At 42.3% G+C, this 24711-nt stretch overlaps 1 protein-coding gene across 5 annotated transcripts in view; it reads right to left on the minus strand.

The window, feature by feature from the left end:
• zzz3 (zinc finger, ZZ-type containing 3) overlaps nucleotides 1-24711 on the minus strand; it is a 173416-nt gene that overhangs the window by 31294 nt on the left and 117411 nt on the right. For all 5 annotated transcript variants that reach the window (XM_063064726.1, XM_063064727.1, XM_063064729.1 and 2 more), the window contains 3 exons: nucleotides 8824-8962; nucleotides 2602-2749; nucleotides 2105-2235 (listed from right to left, as the gene is read on the minus strand). In XM_063064726.1, the coding sequence (XP_062920796.1) occupies nucleotides 2105-2235; nucleotides 2602-2749; nucleotides 8824-8962 (418 nt within the window). The remainder of the gene's footprint in view (nucleotides 1-2104; nucleotides 2236-2601; nucleotides 2750-8823; nucleotides 8963-24711) is intronic.

Here is a 24711-nt window from a genome sequence, read left to right on the forward strand (position 1 = left end):
TGCTGGAAATCCGAGCAACACACACAAAATGCTGGAGGAACTCAGCAAGCATCTATGGAAAAAAGTCAAGTTGTCATTTTTTTTCCCAGGACAGGAGAAAAAAAGCTGAAGGGTAGATTTAAAAGGTGGGGGGAGGGGAGAGAAAAACACAAGGTGATGGGTGAAACCTGGAGGGGGAGGGATGAAGTATAAAGCTGGGAAGTTGATTGGTGAAAGAGACAGAAGGCCATGGAAGAAAGAAAAAGCTGGAGGACGACCAGAGGGAGGTGATGGGTTGACAAGGAAATAAGGTGAGAGAGGGAAAGGGGGATGGGAAAAGGTGAAGAGGGGTGGGGGAGGCATTACCAGAAGTTTGAGAAATCAATGTTCATGCCATCAGGTTGGAGGCTATCCAAACAGAATACAAGGTGTTGTTCCTCCAACCTAAGTGTGGTCTCATCATGACAGTAGAAGAGGCCATGATGGACATATTGGAATGGGAATGGGAAGTGGAATTAAAATGGGTGGCCACTGGGACATCCCACTCGTTCTGGCGGATGGAATCTCCAAATCCACATCTACCTCTCCAAATCTACAGAAGGCCACACCGGGAGCGCTGAACACAGTAAATGACCCCAAGAGACTCACAGCTGAAGTGTCGCCTCACCTGCAAAAACTGTTTAGGGCCCTGAAAGGTAGTGAGGGAGGTGGTGTAGGGGAGGGTGAAGCACTTGTTCTGCTTGCAAGGATAAGTGCCAGGAGGGAGATCAGTGGGGAGGGACAAATGGACAAGAGAGTCCTGTAGAGAGTGATCCCTGTGGAAAACAGAAAGGGAGGGAGGTAAGGATATGCTTGGTGGTGGGATCCCATTGGAGGGGGCAGAAATTTCGAAGAATTATGTGCTGGACGTGGAGGCTGGTGGGTTGGTAGGTGAGGACAAGAACAACCCTATCCCTGGGAGGGTGGCGAGAAGATGGGGTAAGAGCAGACATGCAAGGAATGGAAGAGATGCGGTTCAGGACAGCATTATGGTAGAGAAAGGGATGCTCCTTTCTTCGATAAAGGAGGACATCTCCTTCGTTCTAGAACGAAAAGCCTCAACCTGAGAGCAGATGTGGTAGAAACGGAGGAACTGTGAAAAGGGGATGGCATTTTTACAAGAAGCAGGGATTGACATAGTGTAGTCCAGGTAGCTGTGAAAGTCCATGGATTTGTAATATACATTGGTGGATAAGCAGTCTCCAGAGATTGAGACAGTGAGATCAAGGAAGGGAAAGGAGGTGTCGGAAATGGGCCAAGTGGATTTGAGAGCATGGTGGAAGTTAGAGGCAAAGTGGATGAAGTAAATGTGTTCAGCACATGTGCAGGAAGCAGCACCAACACAGTCGTCAATGTAGCGTAGGAAAAGTGCGGGATGGTCACCAGTGTAGGCTTGGAACATAGACTGTTCCATGTAGCCGACAAACAGGCAGGCATAGCTGGGACCCATCTGTGGATTTTATTGCCACAGATGGCTATGGAGGCCAAGTCATTGAGTATATTTAAAGCAAAGGTTGAATTGGTTATTGATTAGCAAGGCCAACAAAGGTTATGGAGAGAAGCCGGGAGAACAGTGTTGAGAGGGATAATAAATCAGCCATGACGGAACAGGCTCAATGGGCCAAATGGCCTAATTCTTCTCCTATAGTTTTTGTTCATTGAAAATCATTTCTATCAAAATTAATATTGCCTTTCATACTTCAGTGACATACTTCTAAAGATCACTTTAGCTCATAGCCTCAAATTTAAAGTGAAAAAAGTGAAGAAAATCTATTACTCTCCTTACAAATTAAGGATTTCTTTTTGTAAAAGAATCATACTGGCAGGAAAAAAATTGTGACCCCCCCCCCCACTCCCAAAAAATGTATTACTGTAGTACTGCAACATAACAATACAGCTTTCCATTGGTTTTATAGTAAAACTAAGACTAAATCCGAAGGCAACATAAATTTGAGTCTTCCAATTTACACAGTTTATTTCGAGGCAAAACTTTGTACCAACTTTGTATTTTCTTTCTGAAGATAGCACTAAATTAAAACATTGCAAGTAATTAATTTTCACAACTGTTTCGAAGTATGTTTCTTACCTGTGTACGACTGTTTGATGTCATTATGTCAGGGGCATCACTAGAAGGCAACACTGAAGAGTAAAAAGAAGAGGATGATGACTCTGCATCTTTCTTGGAATCCATGGGACTTTTTGGTCTCAGAGGCAATCCTAAGTGAGACAAGAACACATTGAGATGTTAAATAAAATTAGAGGAAAAGCCAAATGCAGTTTTCAAATAACAATGGGTTACTTATATTGGAAAAGGACCAATTAATTCATTATTAAGCTATAGGGAAAAGGCAAGGGAGTGACACTAATTGGATATCTATTGGAAACAGTTAACACAAGCTTCAAGAGTTAAATAACCTTTTTTTCTGTTGTAAAACTCTACGATCAACAATAAAATAATTCTACAAAGACATATGACATCCAGAAAGAGAAATACACAGATTTAGTAAGATTTTAAGCTACATTTTAATAAGGGCTTACGATAAAGTGGGGGTATAAAGGAAACTGAACATGAACACATTATACCTTTGTCAAAGATGAGTTTTAACCTCCTTGTGTTGTGTTTCTTATTTCTATATTCTTTATCAAAATGTCCAATTCCAGATGTATAATGGTCCCATGGAATCTGAGGCAGCTGAACCACTCTTTGCGGACAAGGAAGCCCCATGTCAACCTACATTAACGGCAAGTTTTCTTTAGTTATAAATCTGACCTCATCAGGTGCATGTTCTTAGACACAGCTAAAGTAACTGTCGATGATTCTGAGATTTGCAGGAGAAGTAGAGAAATATTTTGAGCAAATACATCTGATAAAAAAAGCGACTGAAAGGCTAAAGGAAGCAGATTCATCAACTTTTTATCACTAAGGAATTTGATGCACTTAGAATACTACAGCACAGAAACAGGCCCTTCTGCCCATCTTGTCCACGCAAGCTATTATTCTGCCTAGTTCCATTTTCCTGCCTCCAGAAAATGCCCTCCCATCCATGTAGCTATCCAAATGTCTCTTAAATGTTCAAATCAAACTTTCATCTACCAATTCTGCTGGCAGCTCGCTCCATACTCACACCTCTCTCTGAATAAAGAACTGCTCCCACATATCCCCCTTAAACATTTCACTTTTCACCCCTAACCCATGACCTTTAGTTCTAGTCTCACCCAACTTCAGTGGAAAAAGCCTGTTTGCATTTATCCTGTCTGTATCCCTCGTAATTGTGTATTCCTCTATCAAAACCCCCCTCAATCTCTTATGCTCTAAGTCTAGGGAATAAAGTCCCAACCCATTCATCCTCTCCCTTTAACTCAGGTCCTCAAGTCCCGGTAACATCCTTATAAATATTCTTCCTAGCTTTTCAAACTTACTCAAATCTTTCTAATAGGTAGGTGACCAGAACTGTAGATAACACTCCAAGTTAGGTCTCACCATCTTACATACTTCATTTTAATAGAAAATGCAGGATCATAGTAAGAAAGTGGAGATCAGCACAGGCACACTGAGCCAGCCTCCTACTGTGCTAAAAGAGCCTATGAAATTTAAAGTTATTCTCTATTTCAGTGTACTTGTTACAGGTTTGTTAAACTTTTCTAAACAGGCTGCAAATCTCCCTGGCTGTCAGCATTTTAGTTGATACTGCATTGAAATTATACATTGGCTCACTACAAAATGAATTTTTTCTGTAACACAAAAAAGTCTGCAGATGTTGGAAATCCAAAGCAACACACACAAAATGCTGGAGCAACTCATCCATGGAAATGAAATAAGCAGATGGCATTTTGGGACAAGACCCTTCTTCAGGACTGGAAAGGAAGGGGAAAGATGTCAGAATAAAAAGTGAGGGGAGGGGAAGGAGGACAACTAAAAGTTGATAGGTGGAGCCAGGTGGGTGGGAAAGGTAAAGGGCTGGGGAAAAAGGAATCTGATAGGTGAGGAAAGTGAACCATAGGAGAAAGGGAGGGAGAAGGTGATAGGCAGGTGAAAAGAGGTAAGAGTCCAGAATGGGGAATAGAAGAAGAGGAGAGGGGAGGGAGTGAAGTGACTGACAGTACGACACTCCACCCTGGATTGGACGCCAATCTATCACAAGGTTAACCCCCAGCATTTTGCCAGTACCCATTCTCAGCTGGGTAGACTAGAGCATCGTGTGGTTAAGTGCCTTGCTCAAGGACACACACGCTGCCTCGGCCGAGGCTTGAACCCACAACCTTCAGATCGCTAGTCCAACACCCTAACCACTTGGCCACACGCCACACTATATATAAGATTAAAAGCACTGCAAAAACAGAAATAATATTCATTTTGAAAAAGTGAGGTACTGTTCATGTGTTCAATGTCCATTCAGAAATTGGATGGCAGAGGGGAAGAATCTGTTCCTGAATTGCTGAGTGTGTGCCTTCAGGCATCTATACCTCCTTCCTGACGGTAACAATGAGAAGAGGGCATGTGCTGGGTGATGGAGGCCCTTTATGACGGATGCCGTTTTTCTGAGAGACTGCTCTTTGAAAATGTCTTGGATACTACGGAGGCTAGTATCCAAGATGGAGCTGACTAATTCTACCCCTTTCTGTAGCTTCTTTCAGTCCTGTGAAGAAGTCGTCGGTTCCCCCCCCCCGCCATCCCGTACCGAACAGTAATGCAGCCTGTCAGAATGGTACATCTATTGAAGTTTGAATGTTTTAGTTAACAAAATCTCTTCAAATTCCTAATGAAGTATAGTCGCTTTTTTGTCTTCTTTACAGCTGCATATGCTGGAACCAGGTTAGATCCTCATAGAGATCTTGACACACAGGAACTTGAAATTGCTCACTCTCTCCACTTCTGATCCCTCTATGAGGATTGGTATGTGATTCCTTGTCTTAAGTCCGCAATCAGCTCTTTTGTCTTACTGACATTGAATGCAAAGTTGTTTGCTGCAACACCACATAACTACCTGTCATATCTCACTCCTGTACACCCTCTCATCGCCATCTGAGATTATATCAACAGTGGTTGTATCATCAGCAAATTATAGATGGTATTTGAGCTATGCCTAGTCACACAGTCATGAGTACAGAGAGAGAAGAACAATGGACTAGGCACACACCCCTGAGGTGCGCCAGTGTTGATCATCAGAGAGGAGGAGATATTATCACCAATTCACACAGATTGTGGTCTTCTGGTTAGGAAGTTGAGGACTCAATTGCAGAAGGAGGTACAGAGGCCCAGGTTCTGTAATTATCGATCAGAATAGTAGCAATGATGGTGTTAAATGCTGAGCTATAGTCAACAAACAGCATCCTGATAATAGGTATTTGTTAATTGTCTAGGTGACCTAAGACAGTGTGAAGAGCCATTGAGATTGCGTCTGCCATAGACCTATTGTGGCAATAGGCAATCTGCAATGCTGAGACAAGAGTTCACTCTAACCATGATCAACCTCTCAAAGCATTTCATCACCGTAGATGTGAGCGCCATTGGGCGATAGTCATTAAGGCAGCTCACACTACTCTTCTTAGGTATTGATATAATTGTTGCCTTTCTGAAGCAAGTAGAAACTTCCAACTGTAGCAGTGAGAGGCTGAAATACTTGAATGTCCCTGAATACTCCCGCCAGTTGGTTGGCACCAGTTTTCAGAGCCTTACTCGAAACTCCATCAGGGCCTGCCACCTTGTGAGGCTTCATCCTCCATAAAGTCAGCCTAACATCCGCCTGAGACAGCCAGGCCATCATATTTACACCATCAGGTTGGAGGCTTGGCATGAAAGAAGACCATGTCAGAACAGGAATGGGAATCGAATTAAAATGTTTGACCACCGAGCAGTTCTGCTTTTGGCAGATGGAGACTCAATAGACGGCCCCAGCAAATTTGCGGGTAAATGTTGCCTCACCTGAAAGGACTGTTTGGGGCCCTGAGTGGTGTTAACGGAGGGTGGAGAAAGGAGAGGGAGGTGTCAAAAGTGGACCAGGTGAATTTAAGGGCAGGGTAGAAGTTAGAGGCAAAGCTGATGAAATTGAAGAGCTCAGCATGGGCGCATGAATCAGCACCAATGCAGTTGTTAATGTAGCAGAGGAAAAGCTGGGGAGTATTACTGGAGAAAGTTTGGAACAACTGTTCTACATAGCCAGCAAAGAGGGAGGCATAGCTGGGGCCCTTGCGGGGGCTTGTGGAGGAACCAAAGGAAAAATTGTTGAGGGGGAAGACCAGTTCTGCCAGATGGAGGAGGGTGATGGTGGTGGGGAAATTGATTGGTTATTTTATTGAGAAAGAAACAGAGAGATTTAAGGCCTTCTTGATGGGGAATAGAAGCATATAGGGACTGGACAAACATGGTGAAAATGAGGCAGTCAGGGTTATTGAGGAGATCAAGAGCACGAAACATGTCACAGATATAGGTGGGAAGGGATTGAACCAAAGAGGATGGATAGGAGTCGAGGTATGAGGACACGAGTTCAGTGTGGCAGGATCAGGCTGAAACAATAGGCCTACCAGGACAGTCCGGTTCATGGATCTTGGGTAGGAGGTAGAAGTGAGCAGTGCAGAGTAAGGGAACTATGAGTTTGGTGGCAGTGGATGGGAGTTCTCCAGAATTCATGAGGTCAGTGATGGTATCAGAGACAGTGTTCTGATGGTCCAGACTGGGGTCCTCTTCAAGGGACAGGTATGATGGGTTGTCTAAGAGTTGCTACCTGGCCTCAGCAAAGTAGAGTTCAGTCTGCCACACTACAACAACATCCCTTTTATCTGTGGGTTTGATGGTAAGGTCGGGATTGGTGTGGAGAAAGTGGAGGGCAACGCTTTCAGAAGGGGTGAGGTTCAAGGAGAAGTGTGCTGAAGTTGAAACGGTTTGCAATTCAAGATGAAAATGATCCAGAGCTGAGAACCTGAACAGGATGTTCAAGAGCAGGAGGGTTGGAGATGGGAGAAGGTAAATTTATCTGTATCAGAAACTGCCACTTTGCTACAAAAACTGAGATTACTCAACTATATTTTTCCAAGAAACAAACCCCACAACTTCTGTTTGGTAGGCTGCCAGGTCCAGGTCCACATTACATGTTTAATTCTTAACACCATTTCATTAGCTAGATGTGAAATACTGCCTATGCTGTCTATATCTTAAAAACTCCTATTGAACCTCTTCTGGGATCAAATCAATTACATTTTCATTGCTGAGACAGAGACTTCAAATGTTGGAATCAGGAGCAGGTTGAGCTGTATATTTTAGTTATTTTCATTTTTACTACTGAGATACAATGGGTAACAAACCCTTCTAGCTAGGCCACCCAGCAACCCATATATTTACCGCTAGTCTAAGCATGGAACAATTTACAATGACCAATTAACCTACTAACCAGTATGTGTTTGGACTGTGGGTGGAAACTGGAGCATCCAGAGGAAACCCACATGCACATGAGAAGGAACATATAAACTTGCTTCCAGAGCTGTAAGTGTTGTGCTAACTGCTACGCTACTGTACACCGCCCCCCAAGCAGAATTAAGTCTTTCTGGGGGGGGGGGGGGATAAAAATTGTGCTAATTTGGGGTCACAATCTGAAATGTCACAAAGTTCACATGCCTCTCCCCACATGCTGCTCAACCCAATGAGATTCTCAAGCAGCTTATATTTTTCAGCTTCTCAGTATAGATCTGATTTCTGGTATTTCATTTACACAAACAAGATGCTGCAATAGAGCTTCCTTCAATTCATGCACTCTGTCCTCTGACAGATCACAGCATCCAATGTGTCCCAAATCCTGTAGACAATTAAGCACCCATATGGAATTTTATCTTTGCTCTATACTACTTACTTTCAACCTGCTTGCATACAGTGGAATAAAACAAACAAAACTTTGGGTTTGGTCTCTGTATATTCAGTGGCCAAACATTTTTAATTCCCATTCCCATTCTGACGTGTTGGTCCATGGACTCTTCTTGTGCCAAGATCCGAGCCCACCCTCAGGGTGGAGGAGCAACACCTTATATTCTGTCTGAAGAAAGAAGAAGAAAGCCCTTAACTCCGAGTGGAGTCATCGGGACACCGTCATGATGGCTTTTTTTTAGCAAGCTTTCTTATTTTTACGAGGCCGAGTTGCTAGCTTGACGCTCAACCCAACACGGATAGAAAGCGTACCAGGGGAGCCAGCTGGATTCGAACTCGGGAACCTTCGCTCTGAAGTCTGGCGCTGATACGACTACGCCACCAGCCAGCCATATTCTGTCTGGGTACCCTCCAAACTGATAGTATGACATCAATTTCTCTTCCCAGTAAACCAATTCCCCACCCCCACATTCCCCACTCGGACATTTTACTTCTCACCTGCCTATTACTTCCCCCGGGTCTCCTCCGCATTCCCTTTCTTCTATCGTCCACTCTCCCCTCCTATCAGATTCTTTCTTCTCCAGCCCTTGACCTTTCCCACCAACCTGGCTTCACCTATCACTTTCTAGTTATCCTCCTCCCCCCACCCCACCTTTTTATACTGATGCCTTCCCTCTTTTCCAGTCTTGAAGAAGAGTCCCGGCCCAAAATGTCAACTGTCTATTCATTTCCATAGATATTGCCTGACCAGCTGAGTTCCTCCAGCATTTTGTGTGTGTTGCTTTGACAATTCAGTTGTTCAACTAGTTAATCTAGTTTTCAAAATTGAGAAATATAGTAAAAAATAAATTGGAAATGTACAAGCAAAACACATTGGGATAAAAAGATCCTTGCCACTTCTCCAATGAATACTGAAGCCTCACAGTTTTCATTAGGATCTGGTTATGCTCTACCTTCTTCTGGAGATTTTCTACAAATGCTATGGGTTCCTTCAGTCCTTCCTTCTGATATTTGCTTAAACATTCCAGATCTTGAATAGCTTGGGCCCGCTGGGCTTCTAATACAGCAATGGTCTGTAGCAGCCTCTGGTAACTGGATAAGAGATAACACAAAAAAGTGCATTACAATATTATCCTAAACAAGACAAGAGTTAAACAAAGTGAAGCATGAGAAACATGACCAGGCCTTGATATAAAGATCTCCAGTACACTTTCTTAAAAAATCAAGTTACTCTTAATAAAAAATACTTTAGGGCCTCCAGGACAAGCAGGAGAACTGCATGCCGGAGAGGCCAACAGCAGTGGTGGTAGAGATATTGGAGGGGATTCTGAGCAACAGGCTGCATTTGAAAAGTCCACGCCATCTATCCACAGCTATCACGGGGCAGGAGGTACAGAAGTTCCACACCATCAGGTTCAAGAACGTCCAGTTCCCTTCAACCACTTGGTTCTTGAGATAACAGGCAAAACCCTATTCACTACAGTTTAACAACACTATAACCACTTTGCACTACAATGTTCTTTTTTGTCCTAATTGTATTTTTGTAACAATTGTGTTTAATTTGTTTTTATTGTCAATGCTATATGCCATGATGCTGCAAGTTTTTTTCTTTGCACCTATGCACACATGTACTACATTGTACGACAGTAAACTTGACTTTGATTTCGAAAAGAATAGTCAGCATGGCCTTTGTGCATGAAAAATTCTGTCTCACAAATTTAATTGAGCTTTCTGAAGATGTCACTGAGGCAGCAACAAAGCTTCATCAGGCTCCTGAAACAACGTGGATAACTTCACTCACTTCAACACTGAATTGATTCCACAACCTATGGACTCACTTTCAAGGACTCTACAACTTACGTTCTCGGTGTTATTTATTGTTTATTTATTATCTTTTTTTGTGTACTGCACAGCTTGTCTTCTTCTGCACGTTGGTTGTGTGACCATCTTTGTGCATAGGTTTGCATTGATTCCATTCTATTTCTTTGTATCGACTGTGAACGCCAGCAAGAAAATTTCACGGTAATATATCGTTTGATAATAACTTTACTTTAACTTTGACAAGGTCCAACATGGGAGCCTGGTCCAAAAGATTAGATCACACAGGATCAAGGGTAAGCTGGTCAACTGCCTTGGGGGAAGGAGATAGAAAAAAACATTGAAACACAGAAAGCCTACAGCACAATACAGGCCCTTCAGCCCACAAAGTTGTGCTGAACACGTCCCCACCTCAGAAAGTACTAGATTTACCTATGGCCCTCTATTTTTTGAAGCTCCATGTACCTATCCAAAAGTCTCTTAAAAGACCCTATCGCATCCGCCTCCACCACCGCTGCTGGCAGCCCATTCCATGTACTCAACACTGAGTAAAAAAACTTACCCCTGACACCTCCTCTGTACCTACTCCCCAGCACCTTAAACCTGTGTCCTCTTGCAGCAACCATTTCAGCCCTGGGAAAAAGCTTCTGACTATCCACACGATCAATACCTCTCATCATATACTCCTCTACCAGGTCATCTCTCATCCTCTGTCGCTCCAAGGAGAAAAGGCCGAGTTCACTCAACCTGTTTTCATAAGGCATGCTCCCCAATCCAAGCAACATCCTTGTAAATCTCCTCTGCACCTTTTATATGGCTTCCACATCCTTCCTGCAGTGAGGCGACCAGAACTGAGCACAGTACTCCAACTGGGGTCTGACCAGGGTCCTATACAGCTGCAACATTACCTCTCGGCTCCTAAATTCAATTTCATGATTATTGAAGGCCAATACACCATATGCCTTCTTAACCACAGAGTCAACCTGCGTAGCAGCTTTGAGCATCCTGTGGACTTGGACCCGAAGATCCCTCTGATCCTCCACACTGCCAAGAGTCTTACCATTAATACTATATTCTGCCATCATATTTGACCTACCAAAATGAACCACTTCACACTTATTTGGGTTGAACTCCATCTGCCACTTCTCAGCCCAGTTTTGCATCCTATTAATGTCCTGCTGTAACCTCTGACAGCCCTCCATACTATCCACAACACCTCCAACCTCTGTGTCATCAGCAAACTTACTAACCCATCCCTCCACTTCCTCATCCAGGTCATTTATAAAAATCACAGAGTAAAGGTCCCAGAACAGATCCCTGAGGCACACCACTGGTCACCAACCTCCATGCAGAATATGACCCATCTACAACCACTCTTTGCCTTCTGTGGGCAAACCAGTAGTGGATCCACAAAGCAATGTCCCCTTGGATCCCATGCCTCCTTACTTTCTCAATAAGCCTTCGATGGTGCACCTTATCAAATGCCTTGCTGAAAGCCATGTACACTACATCTACTGCTCTTCCTTCATCAATGTGTTTAGTCACATCCTCAAAAAATTCAATCAGGCTCGTAAGGCACGACCTGCCCTTGACAAAGCTATGCTGACTATTCCTAATCATATTATACCTCTCCAAATGTTCATGAATCCTGCCCCTCAGGATCTTCTCCAACAACTTACTAACCACTGAAGTAAGACTCACTGGTCTATAATTTCCTGGGCTATCCCTACTCCCTTTCTTGAATAAAGGAACAACATCCGCAACCCTCAAATCCTCCGGAACCTCTCCCATCCTCATTGGTGATGCAAAGATCACCGCCAGAGGCTCAGCAATCTCCTCCCTTGTCTCCCACAGTAGCCTGGGGTACATCACATCCAGTCCCGGCAACTTATCTAACTTGATGCTTTCCAAAAGCTCCAGCACAAACTCTTTCTTAATATCCACATGCTCAAGCTTTTCAGTCTGCTGCAAGTCAGCACTACAATCACCAAGATCCTTTTCCAGAGTGAATACTGAAATAAAGTATTAAGTACCTCTGCCATCTCCGGTTCCATACACACTTTCCCACTGTCACACTTGAGAGGTCGTATTCTTTCACGCCTTATCCTCTTGCTCTTCACATACTTGTAGAATGCCTTGGGGTTTTCCTTAATCCTGCCCGCCAAGGCCTTCTCATGGCCCCTTCTGGCTCTCCTAATTTCCTTTTTAAACTCCTTTCCGTTAGTCTTATAATCTTCTGAATCTCTAACATTACCTAGCTCTCTGAACCTTTTATAAGCTTTTCTTTTTTTCTTGACTAGATTTTTTACAGCCTTTGTACACCACAATTCCTGTACCCTACCATAACATCCCTGTCTCATTGGAACGTACCTATGCAGAACCCCACACAAATATCCCCTGAACATTTGCCACATTTCTTCCGTACTTTTCCCTGAGAACATCTGTTCCCAGTTTAAGCTTCCAATTTCCTGCCTGATAGCCTCATAATTCCCCTTACTCCAATTAAACGCTTTTCTAACTTGTTTGTTCTTATCTCTCTCCAATGCTATTGTAAAGGGGATAGGATTATGATCACTACTCCCAAAATGCTCTCCTACTGAGAGATCTGACATCTGACCAGGTTCATTTCCCAAAACCAAATCAAGTACAGTCTCGTGTAAGCTTATCTACATATTGTGTCAAGAAACCTTCCCGAACACACCTAACGAACTCCACCCCATCTAAACCCCTTGATCTAGGGAGATGCCAATCGATATTTGGGAAATTAAAATCTCCCATCACAACAACTCTGTTATTATTAAATCTTTCCAGGATCTGTTTCCCCATCTGCTCTTCGATATCCCTGTTACTATTGGGCGGCCTATAAAAAGCACCCAGTAAAGTTATTGACCCCTTCCTGTTCCTAACCTCCACCCACAGAGACTCCGTAGACAATCCCTCCATGACATCTACCTTTTCTGCAGCCGTGATGAAGGGTAATATTTCAGATTGGAGGCTGTTGTCAGTGACGTGCTGCGTGGATTAGTGTTGGGTCCATTACTGCTTGTCATACACATTAATGACTTGGATGAGAATGTTGGGAAGATTATTAGTAAGTTTGTGGGTGGCACCAAAATTGGTGGGCAGTGGAGAAGGTTACAACAGAATCTTGATCAAATTGGAAAGTGTGCCAAGGAATGGTAGATAGAATTTAACTCAGACAAGAGCTAAGTGATGCATTTTGGAAAGGACATACACAGTGAATGACAGGGCCATGGGAAGTGTCAGAGAACAGAGAGATCTGGGGATACCAATACAAAGCTCCCTGATAGTGGCAACACAAACAGACAAGGAAGTGAAGGAATACGGCAAACCTGTCTTCATCAGATGCAGTACTGAGTACAGGAGTTGAGATGTCACATTACAGCTGTAGAAAATGTTGGTGAAACCCCCCTGGAATATTGAGTATAGTTTTGTTTGCCATAGCAGAGGAAGAATTAAGCAAGAGAGGATGCAGAAAAGATTCACAAGGACAAAGCCAGAACTGGAGGGCTTGAATTATAAGGAGAGTTTGAATATTTTTTCTTCACCATTGCTAGATCAAAGACCAGGAACTCCCTTCCTAACAGCATTGTGGGTGTATAACACACCTGAAAGACTCCAGCAATTCAAGAAATCAGCTTACCATCACCTTCTCAAGAGCAACAAGGGATGGGCAATTAAATGCTGGGTTAACCTCAAAAGCCCAAATCCCTTGAATGAATATAGAGGGCATAGGCTTCAGGTTAGAGGGGAGAAAGTTAAGAAAGACAATTAATTTTCCCATACAGAGAATGGTGGGTTGATGGAACAAACTGCCAGAGGAAGTTATGGAAGTTGGTACAATTACAACATTTAAAAACTATTTGGGTAGGTACATAGATAGGAAAGATTTAGGTCAGGGGTTCCAAACTTGGGGTCCATGGTCCTTTTCTTTATGGTAGGGGTCCATGGCATAAAAAAGGTTGGGAACCCATAGTTTAGAGAGATACAGATCAAATGCAGGTGAATGGGACTTGTTTCAGAAGAGACTTGCATTGGCGTGGACAAATTGGGATGAGAGGCCTCATTCTGTGCTGTTGAACTCCAAGAACTTAAGTAATAAAGCTTGTTTAAAATATATAAAGTACAGCATGAAAAACTATAGTATCGACATTTATACTGTTTGGCAGCCTTTAATTTGCTGTTTATTCGAATGCTGCAAACAACATTCAGTCCACTTGAAGAAAGAATGCAGAAGCTCAAGTTTACTGTTGGAAACAGATCACTAGAACAAATATCCTTAGTTCAAGAGGATAGCTCATCACCACCGCCACCACAAACTTCTTGGGGGTAATTAGTCCTGCCCTTGGCAATGATGGCAAAATCCTAAGAAAGGATTTCACTTACATTGTTTGATCCACCTTACACTTTCTACAAGGCTAAGTCCTTCCTATTATGTTCATAAGGATTATCCGTGCTGTGCGATTGAAAGGTTCGTTTTTTCTTCCTGGAGCTATAAATCACATATTCCAAGCAAAATGCGACATTTTAACTTCATAAACTAAGAGCTTGCTTTACTGATTAGAGATAAAGTATGTAAACTCTGAAGGTAGAATTCATCAGACTTGGCTGGCTTGAGATTAATTTACAATATTACATCCCCAGGAAACAATGGTTTGGTGCATACATTTTTTCAAAAATCCTAATAATGACAAATAGCATCTGTCACTGCTTTCTATGGCTTATTATCTAGAAACATCTCCATGCATGACGATACACATAAAGTCTTGTCCAAATGCCAATTTTTCCCATACAAATTCCATAAGATGATAAGACCATAAGACACAGGAGCAGAATTATATAATCTGGCCTCTTAAGTCTGCTCCACTACTACATCATGGCTGATTGATTATCGCTCTTAACCCTATTATCCTGTCTTCTCCTTGTAAGGATTCCAATGCTTGAAAGGAAAGGAAGTTTTTCTCCTGATCCAGAGGATGGGAAACAATTAAATGATGCCCTCTTAAGTATTTTAAAGACAGCCTTTAAAAACAAATTTTTAACACAAGTTCAGTTCATTTTGTTTTCAAGCTTCTCTGGAGTCTAATGGCACAGTACAAAGAAAAATGCTCTTCAGAAAGCATCCAAATATGTGATTTAATAATTAATAGTAGAACATACAGCATAGAACAATACAGCAGAGTACAGACTCTTCGGCCCACGATGTTGTGCTGACATTTTATTGCTGTGCATAAGCTTTTACTACCAAGGTCTGGATGATGAAATAAGACAAATTGAGATTCACATGAAAACAAAGGTGTTTTATTTCTGTTATTGTTGGTAAAGTAGATAAATCCTGTTTATGGGCCTTTTATTTTATCTTTCCCATCCCGCAGCTGTCTGCAACTGCTTTCTCCGTCGGCTGCCAGTTTCTGGTTTGTAATCTGTTTCTTGATTGTGCTGTGCAGAAAAGTTAGCATATATTGAAATCTAATTTTCTGTGTTGGACTTCTCGTAGTTGAGCGTGAAATTTGGAGTAACATACTGGAGACCTTATTACAGAGAGACATTATACTAACTCTGGAAAGCATCAGAAGTTTTGGTGGTTCTTATGAAATCCTGTTGAAAGTTTTTTAAAATTATTGATGCATTCAGACTTGAACTGCTGTTCTGTTTTGTTGAAATAAATCCTTGAAATGCTCCAAGAACAAATTAACCCAATTAAGGTCCCCAGATGCAGAAACCAAACTTTGGACTGAATCTTACTGTACTAAGCATTTGCAATGCTTAAGCCAATAGTTTCCAGAGAATCCCATTTTAATTTGTTCTTAGGCCATTTTGGAATCTTGACTCTTGACTTTGACTGGATTTATAATATTACTGGCACCTGTGTAAAATCATTTCCTGCTTTGAAGAAAGTGCATTTTTATACAAATTGACGATGGAACACTAATTGCATTCAACTTGGTTCCTCTTCTGGGGCTGTTGATGCTTTGGGTGAATTTTTTTTCATATTAGTTAGCCCTACCAAATTATATCAACAGTACCTTTGTAAGCTCTATCCTCCTGAACCTGGGTTTTATTTAAAGAACATCTTAAGTATGTGGTAATGGGTTAGGAATAGCTAACGAAGAAAATAGTAACTTGCAGTGAATTATAGGTTCAAGGCCCAATACAGATATGAGCACAGAAATTTGGCCAAGTGAGGTTGTGGGGGAGAGCTACTCTATTGGAAGAGCTGGTTTTAGAGGAGACTAGACAACAGTAACACCTAAGCTTGGTTTGTAACTACAGATAGATGCAAATATTCTGTGAAAATATTTTGGACAGCTTGAGTTATTCCCAATATTCTAGTCAGCATTTATCCTGCAGTTATTTTCATTTTAAAGATATTGATTTACTTATTAATACTTGTGGTAGTTCACTGAGGGCAATTTGGCTGCTTCACATCCTGCATTGCAGTCACCTCACACTAACAGTACTTTATCACCTACAACATTCTTTGAGATATACTAAACATATGAAATGGAAGCTGGATGTAGGCCAGCTGGCCCTTCAAGCTTGCTCTGCGATTCCTCAAGGTCGTGACAGATCTTCAGCACCATTATCCAGAAATGTTTACATAACCTAGGATTCCCTTTGAAATCCATAAATCTATAAATCTATGTTTTGAATTAATTAAATGCAAGCTGAAAAAGTCTACACTCTCCAGGATAGAGAATTCCAAAGGTTTGCCATTCTCTGAATGAAGGCAAACCTTTTCATTTCAGTACTAACTGGTAAACTTGTCTTTCAACTAATGCTGGTGGGCAAGAAGACCTGCATTTACAGTATATGTATTGTTGGAGTGGGGATAGTTCAAAGCAGAGGTGTGAAACAACTTCTCTTATTTACACAGAAGTGGATGCTGAGCTGCCAAGGGTGGCAGTGAAGTCAGATGCGATAGAGGTGTATGAGACGTTCTTGGGCACATAAATGTACAGGGAATAGAGAGATGTGAGCCTTGAGTAGACAGAGGGATTAGCTTTAACCAGTGTGGCACAAGACTGAAGATTGAAGGGCCTGCTCCTGTGCTGTTCCATTGAACTGTTCTCCAGGGTTCTAGACTCCTTGGCCAGGAGAAATAGTTTCCATGCATCTAGACTATTAACCCCATTATAGAAACATAGAAAATAGGTGCAGGAGTAGGCCATTCGGCCCTTCGAGCCTGCACCGCCATTTATTATGATCATGGCTGATCATCCAACTCAAAACCCCGCCCCAGCCTTCCCTCCATACCCCCTGACCCCCGTAGCCACAAGGGCCATATCTAACTCCCTCTTAAATATAGCCAATGAACTGGCCTCAACAGTTTCCTGTGGCAGAGAATTCCACAGATTCACCACTCTCTGGGTGAAGAAGTTTTTCCTAATCTCGGTCCTAAAAGGCTTCCCCTCTATCCTCAAACGGTGGCCCCTCGTTCTGGACTTCCCCAACATCGGGAACAATCTTCCTGCATCTAGCCTGTCCAATCCCTTTAGGATCTTATACGTTTCAATCAGATCCCCCCTCAATCTTCTAAATTCCAACAAGTACAAGCCCAGTTCATATGAAAGTCCTGCCATCCCAGGAATCAATCTGGTGAACCTTCTTTGTACTCCCTCTATGGCAAAGATGTCTTTCCTCAGATTAGGGGACCAAAACTGCACACAATACTCCAGGTGTGGTCTCACCAAGGCCTTGTACAACTGCAGTAGTACCTCCCTGCTCCTGTACTTGAATCCTCTCGCTATAAATGCCAGCATACCATTCGCCTTTTTCACCGCCTGCTGTACCTGCATGCCCACTTTCAATGACTGGTGTATAATGACACCCAGGTCTCGTTGCACCTCCCCTTTCCCTAATCGGCCACCATTCAGATAATAATCTGTTTTCCTATTTTTGCCACCAAAGTGGATAACTTCACATTTATCCACATTAACTTGCATCTGCCATGAATTGGCCCACTCACCCAACCTATCCAAGTCACCCTGCATCCTCTTAGCATCCTCCTCACTGCTAACACTGCCACCCAGCTTCGTGTCATCCGCAAACTTGGAGATGCTGCATTTAATTCCCTCATCCAAGTCATTAATATATATTGTAAACAACTGGGGTCCCAGCACTGAGCCTTGCGGTACCCCACTAGTCACCGCCTGCCATTCTGAAAAGGTCCCGTTTATTCCCACTCTTTGCTTCCTGTCTGCTAACCAATTCTCCACCCACACCAATACCTTACCCCCAATACCGTGTGCTTTAAGTTTGCACACTAATCTCCTGTGTGGGACCTTGTCAAAAGCCTTTTGAAAATCCAAATATACCATATCCACTGGTTCTCCCCTATCCACTCTACTAGTTACATCCTCAAAAAATTCTATGAGATTCGTCAGACATGATTTTCCTTTCACAAATCCATGCTGACTTTGTCCGATCATTTCACCGCTTTCCAAATGTGCTGTTATCACATCCTTGATAACTGACTCCAGCAGTTTCCCCACCACCGACGTTAGGCCAACCGGTCTATAATTCCCTGGTTTCTCTCTCCCTCCTTTTTTAAAAAGTGGGGTTACATTAGCCAACCTCCAATCCTCAGGAACTAGCCCAGAATCTAACGAGTTTTGAAAAATTATCACTAATGCATCCACTATTTCTTGGGCTACTTCCTTAAGCACTCTAGGATGCAGACCATCTGGCCCTGGGGATTTATCTGCCTTCAATCCCTTCAATTTACCTAACACCACTTCCCTACTAACATGTATTTTGCTCAGTTCCTCCATCTCACTGGACCCTCTGTCCCTTACTATTTCTGGAAGATTATTTATGTCCTCCTTAGTGAAGATAGAACCAAAGTAATTATTCAATTGGTCTGCCATGTCCTTGCTCCCCATAATCAATTCACCTGTTTCTGTCTGCAGGGGACCTACATTTGTCTTTACCAGTCTTTTCCTTTTTACATATCTATAAAAGCTTTTACAGTCTGTTTTTATGTTCCCTGCCAGTTTTCTCTCATAATCTTTTTTCCCCTTCCTAATTAAGCCCTTTGTCCTCCTCTGCTGAACTCTGAATTTCTCCCAGTCCTCAGGTGAGCCACTTTCTCTGGCTAATTTGTATGCTTCTTCTTTGGAATTGATACTATCCCTAATTTCTCTATGTTTCTATATTTTAATGAGACATCCTCTTATTCTTCTGGAGTCTGGGGAATACAGTTCAGTCTGTTCAATCTTTCCTTGAATGAAAAACTACTCTCCTTGGAACTAAAGCAACACACAAAAAAGTTGCTGGTAAACGCAGCAGGCCAGGCAGCATCTCTAGGAAGAGGTGCAGTCGACGTTTCAGGCCGAGACCCTTCGTCAGGGCTAACTGAAGGAACTAGCCTGGTGAATCCTTGCTGCATTCCCTTCCGAGATATGTTCAGTTCAATTATTATTCAACCATATATGAATACAGCCAACGAAATTACATTCCTCCGGGGCCAAAGTGTAAAACACACAGCACAAGGCATACACAACACATTCAAGAAAGCAAGCAAACATACAATGACACAAGAAAAATAGATATCTCACCCAAGTCCCAGGGTGACGTGCCCCACAAATTGATAGTGCAGTTCCCAGCAGTCTGCAAACACACGCACATGCAACCTAGCTTTCATTCTCCAATTGAATACTGGAGGACAGCACCGACGGGACAGGCTAGCTGCAAACCGAGCACGGACACCATGCTACGCTGCCTCCGGCATTCTCCACTTCTGGAATGCAACAAGAGTAGACCAAATCTATACACTATACATCCGCATGTACAGATGTATAGAGACAGCCCTGGGACTGCAGACGCTAGAGTTTAGAAGAATGAGGCAGGTTGTCATTGAAACAGAGATAAGGAGTGATTTCTTTTAGCCAGAGAGTGCTGAATCTGTGGACTACTCTGCCACAGACTGCTGTAGAGGCCAAGACCATGGGTATATTTAAAGCGATAGTTACCTGATTGGTCAGGGCATCAAAGGTTATGACAAGAGGGCAGGTGTATGGGTCTGAATGGGATCCGGGATCAGCAATGACAGAGTGGTGGGGCAGAATTGATGGGCTGAATGGCCTAATCCTGCTCTTATGTGTTATGGTCATATGGTCTTAAACCTATTGAACACTGAAGGGACTAGACAGAGTGAACATGGAGAGGATGCTTTCTATAGTGGGTGAGCCTCAGAATAGAGGGACAAACATTTAGAACGGAGGTGAGGAGAAATTTCTTTACCCAGATGGTGGTGAATCTATGGTTTTCATTGCCATGGACAGCTGTGGAGGCCAAGTCACTGAGTATATATAAAGTGGAGATTGATAGTTCTTGATTAGTCAGGGTGTCAAAGGTTACAGGGAGAAGACAGGAGAATGGGGTTGAGAGGGCTAATCAATCAGACATAGTGGAATGGCAGATCAGACTTGCAGGGCTGAATGGCCCAATTCTGCTCCTATGTCTATGGGTCTTTTAACCTACTCTAAGATCATTTTATCACTTGCCTCCATTTCTCTTATATCCAAGAGTTTCTTACATTTCCCTGATATATATGCCTATACCATCACCCCAGGCAGGGCACCCATGCATTTACCATTCTCTGTGTTATAAGACCATAAAACATCGGAGCAAAAGTAGGCCATTTGGCCCATCAAGTCTACTCTGCCATTCAATCATGGGCTGATCCAATTCTTCCAGTCATCCCCAATCCACTACCTTCACCCCATACCCTTTGATGCCCTGGCTAATCAAGAACCTATCTATCTCCGCCTTAAATACACCCATTGTCTTGGCCTCCACAGCCACTTGAAAATCCCCCACCAAGTCACTCACCATTCTGACTTGGAAACTTATCGCCGTTCCTTCATTGTCACTGGGTCAAAATCATGGAATTGCCTCCCTAACAGCACTGTGGGTGTACCTACGCCACAGGGACAACAGCGGTTGAAGAAGGCAGCTCATCACCACCTTCTCAAGGACAGCTAGGGATGGTCAGTAAATGCTGGCTTAGCTGGTGACACCCACATCCCGTAAATGAATTAATAAAAAAAAAGATGGGATTAGCTTAAATTTGGCATCATGTTCAGTGCAGGCAATATGGCTCCAGGGGTCTGTGAATTTTCAGCAGAATATGGTTCACTGTTTTGACTTTGTATTTGAAACACCATAAGACAATGGAGCAAAATTAGGCCATACAGCCCATCAAGTCTGTTCCACCACGCCTTCATGGCTGATTTATTATCCCTCTCAACCCCATTCTACTGTCTCCTCCCTGTAAACTTTGACATCCTTACAAATCAAGAACCCATTTACCTCCATTATAAATATACCCAGTGACTTGACCTCACAGTAGTCGACAGCAATGAATTCCACAGATCCAGAATCAGGTTTATTATCACCGGCATGTGACGTGAAACTTGTTAACTAAGCAGCAGCAGTTCAATGCAATACATAATCCAGCAGAGAATAAATAAAATAAAAATAATAATAAACAAGTAAATCAATTACATATATTGAATAGATCTTAAAAACATGCAAAAACAGAAATACTGTATATTTTTTTAAAAAGTGAGGTAGTATCCAAAGATTTGATGTCCATTTAGGAATCGGATGGCAGAGGGGAAGAAACTGTTCCTGAATCACTGAGTGTGTGCCTTCAGGCTTCTGTACCTCCTACCTGATGGTAACAGTGAGAAAAGGACATGCCCTGGGTGCTGAAGGTCATTAATAATGGACGCTGCCTTTCTGAGACGCCACTCCCTGAAGATGTCCTGGGTACTTTGCAGGCTAGTACCCACAATGGAGCTGACTAGATTTACAACCTTCAGCAGCTTCTTTCAGTCCTGTGCAGTAGCCCCTCCATACCAGACAACGATGCAGCCTGTCAGAATGCTCTCCACAGAGTACAACTATAGAAGTTTTTGAGTATATTTGTTGACATTCTAAATCTCTTCAAACTCCTAATAAAGTATAGCTGCTACCTTGCCTTCTTTATAACGACATCAATATGTTGGGACCAGGTTAGGTCCTCAGAGATCTTGACATCCAGGAACTTGAAGCTGCTCACTCTCTCCACTTCTGACCCCTCTATGAGGATTGGTATGTGTTCCTTTGTCTTACCCTTCCTGAAGTCCACAATCAGCTCTTTCATCTTACTGATATTAAGTGCCAGATTGTTGCTGTGGCACCATTCCACTAGTTGGCATTTCTCACTCCTGTACGTCTTCTCGTCATCGCCTGAGATTCTACCAACAATGGTTGTATCGTCAGCAAATTTATAGATGGTATTTGAGATATGCCTTGCCACACAGTCATGTGTATATAGAGCAGTGGGCTAAGCACACATCTCTGAGGTGCACCAGTGTTGATCGTCAGCGAGGAGGACATGTTATCACCAATCCACACAGATTGTGGTCTTCCAGTTAGGAAGTTGAGGATCCAACTGCAGAGAGAGGTACAGAGGCCCAGGTTCTGCAATGTCTCAATCAGGATTCCTTCTGGCTAACGAAATTCCTCCTCATCTCTAATCTAAAGGGAAGTCCTTGCATTCAGAGGCTGTGCCCTTCAGTCCTAGACTTCCCTACCATAAGAAACATCCTCTACAAGTCCACTCTTTCTCAGCCTTTCAATAATCAATAGGTCTCAATGATATCCCTCCCCACTGCGCGGCCCCCGCCCCATTTCCCTAATCTCCAGCAAGTACAGATCTAGAGCTATCAAACGCTCCTCATACCTTAATTTTCACATTCCTGGGATCATTCCAGCGAATCTCCTCTGGACCTTCTTCAGTGCCAGCACATCCTTTCTTAGATAAAGGGCACAAAACAGCTCACAATACTCCAAAGCTCAAAATTCCCAGGAAGAAAGTTGCCCTTCAACTCTAATGTCAGCAAAAGTCCCGCAATACTATCAACTAACTTATCAGCAGTCCCACCAGACCTCCATTGCAGTTAGCAGTGTCTAGCAAGCATATATAAACATAATGGCAAATGCTGCGGGTTGTGGAAGAAGAAAGTTATTTATTTTAGAACAACTTCACATCAGAGCCTTGGTACCCAATCAAAGAACATGTGTGTCAGGTTGGGTAAGGTAAAAACTAAGCACTGGGCTTCAGATTGGACTTATTTCAAATTTTTGCTTTATATCCATGCAGATATCCATTGTAATTTATACTGGTTGAAGGGACGGTAGAAGTACAGTAGAAACGAAATATCAAAGGGGACTGGATATATGCTTGGACGCAGAGATATTTAAAAAATGAGGCTATAAGAAGAGAGCAGAGTGCTACAGTTAATTGAATAATTTTTCACAAGCCCAAGTCAGGGCCTCAAAGCACCAGCATCCTGCAACTTGAGTACAATAAAAGTATTTAAAGAAAAAGGCGTCTGTGTCACTCTCCAAATAGTTCCAATTCATTTTTTTGCCAGCGTTGCTAATAATCTCTCATCTTGGAATCTTCCCAAGAACAGTTTTAACAGCATCAGCCCAGTTCTCAAATGGCATTCATCCTGAGCGTACACATAACAAAAAAAAATCCTGTGATTCTACACACTTGGCAGCAATTCAGCAAATTCTTTTGGATAGGGCACAAGAATATAGTGTGGGAAATTGAAATCTCCATCTCAGCAAGAGGTATGGCAATCATTTGAGAGGAGGCTGGATTGAGCAACTCAGGTCAGCTTCTGTATTCTACCATTAAAGGCTAGGCAGAAAATATTCCAGTCTCTGCATGTTCAGGGGACTGGAAAATGGAGCATTTAGAGACTGCAGGCTATTTTGCATCTTCAGTTACTGCAATGCAGAAGGTGTTCTGATTCAGGTTCTGGGTAATGAGGTAGGACATATCAAACAAGTGTCAGTGGGACAGTGGGGGGAAACACGGGGAATAGTAGTCCTAGTAACGTACACTTAAATCAATGAAAGTAGAAGGAATTTTTTCCCTCTCACAGATTAGGGTTGTTTGTGCTTTAACTGTATACAGCACTAGTTAATCCACAGTTTACATACAAAAACAGTTCTGGTCACAATACAGAAAAGATGCAATTGCAGTAAAGAGGAGACTTTTGAGGATACTGCAGCAATGAGGGAGGCTGTTTTATATAGAAAAGAGACAGGATATTTTAGGTATAATGATGACAACATAAGTTCAAATAAATAGCAAGAATCTTGGGAAATGCATCAAAGATTTAAAGTGTTAGCAGAAAAGATGAAGGGAGATGAAGAAATAATTATGGGTGTTAGAACATGAACTTCTTTCAGAAATGCTGTGGTAAAGGCAGCTTTCTTTTTTTCTTTTGTTTGCTGTCTTTTGCACATTGGCTGTTTGTTCCTCCTGTCTGCAACAGAATCATCTTTCTTGATTCTATTGTGGTTCTTGGGATTCACTGAATATGCTTGCAAGGAAATGAATCTCAGGGTTGTATGTGGTGACATAAAAGTACTTTGATAATAAATCTACTTTGAACTCTCATTACATTTTAAATGTGCTTGGCTAAGCACTCAAAGCAACATGGTCAGAATGGGCATGGATCTAGTGTTAGAAGATGAAATTCGGCCTGATTGCACTTACAGACAACATAAACACGATGTGCGAAATGACCACCTTCTGCATGATGCAACTTTTATGATTCAATTTTTATGATTTCTTTTTTTTAAATTTTATTTTTATTTGGATAAGGAATTCACAAATATCATGTACTTTTTTCACACATATAACCTTTTCCATTTTTTTATATGTATAAAACTATAATTATTTATACATTCTTAAGTACACATTGAGATGATATATAAGGAAATTAGACACTTAAATAGATAATTATGTACTGTGGTAATTCTAATCTATTAGGTTAAGTAATGGTATTAGTTGTTAAGAAAAATGGTAATAATAGTTTCCATATAACTCTTCTGGTCCATTTCCACTGGTCCAAAATGTTGTATATAAGCCTATGTAACAACCATTGTAGGTGTTTATATCCTAATTTGTTCATGCTTGCTCCTGC

This window comes from Mobula hypostoma, chromosome 12 (assembly GCF_963921235.1).
Source record: "Mobula hypostoma chromosome 12, sMobHyp1.1, whole genome shotgun sequence".
Taxonomy (NCBI): Eukaryota; Metazoa; Chordata; class Chondrichthyes; order Myliobatiformes; family Myliobatidae; genus Mobula; species Mobula hypostoma.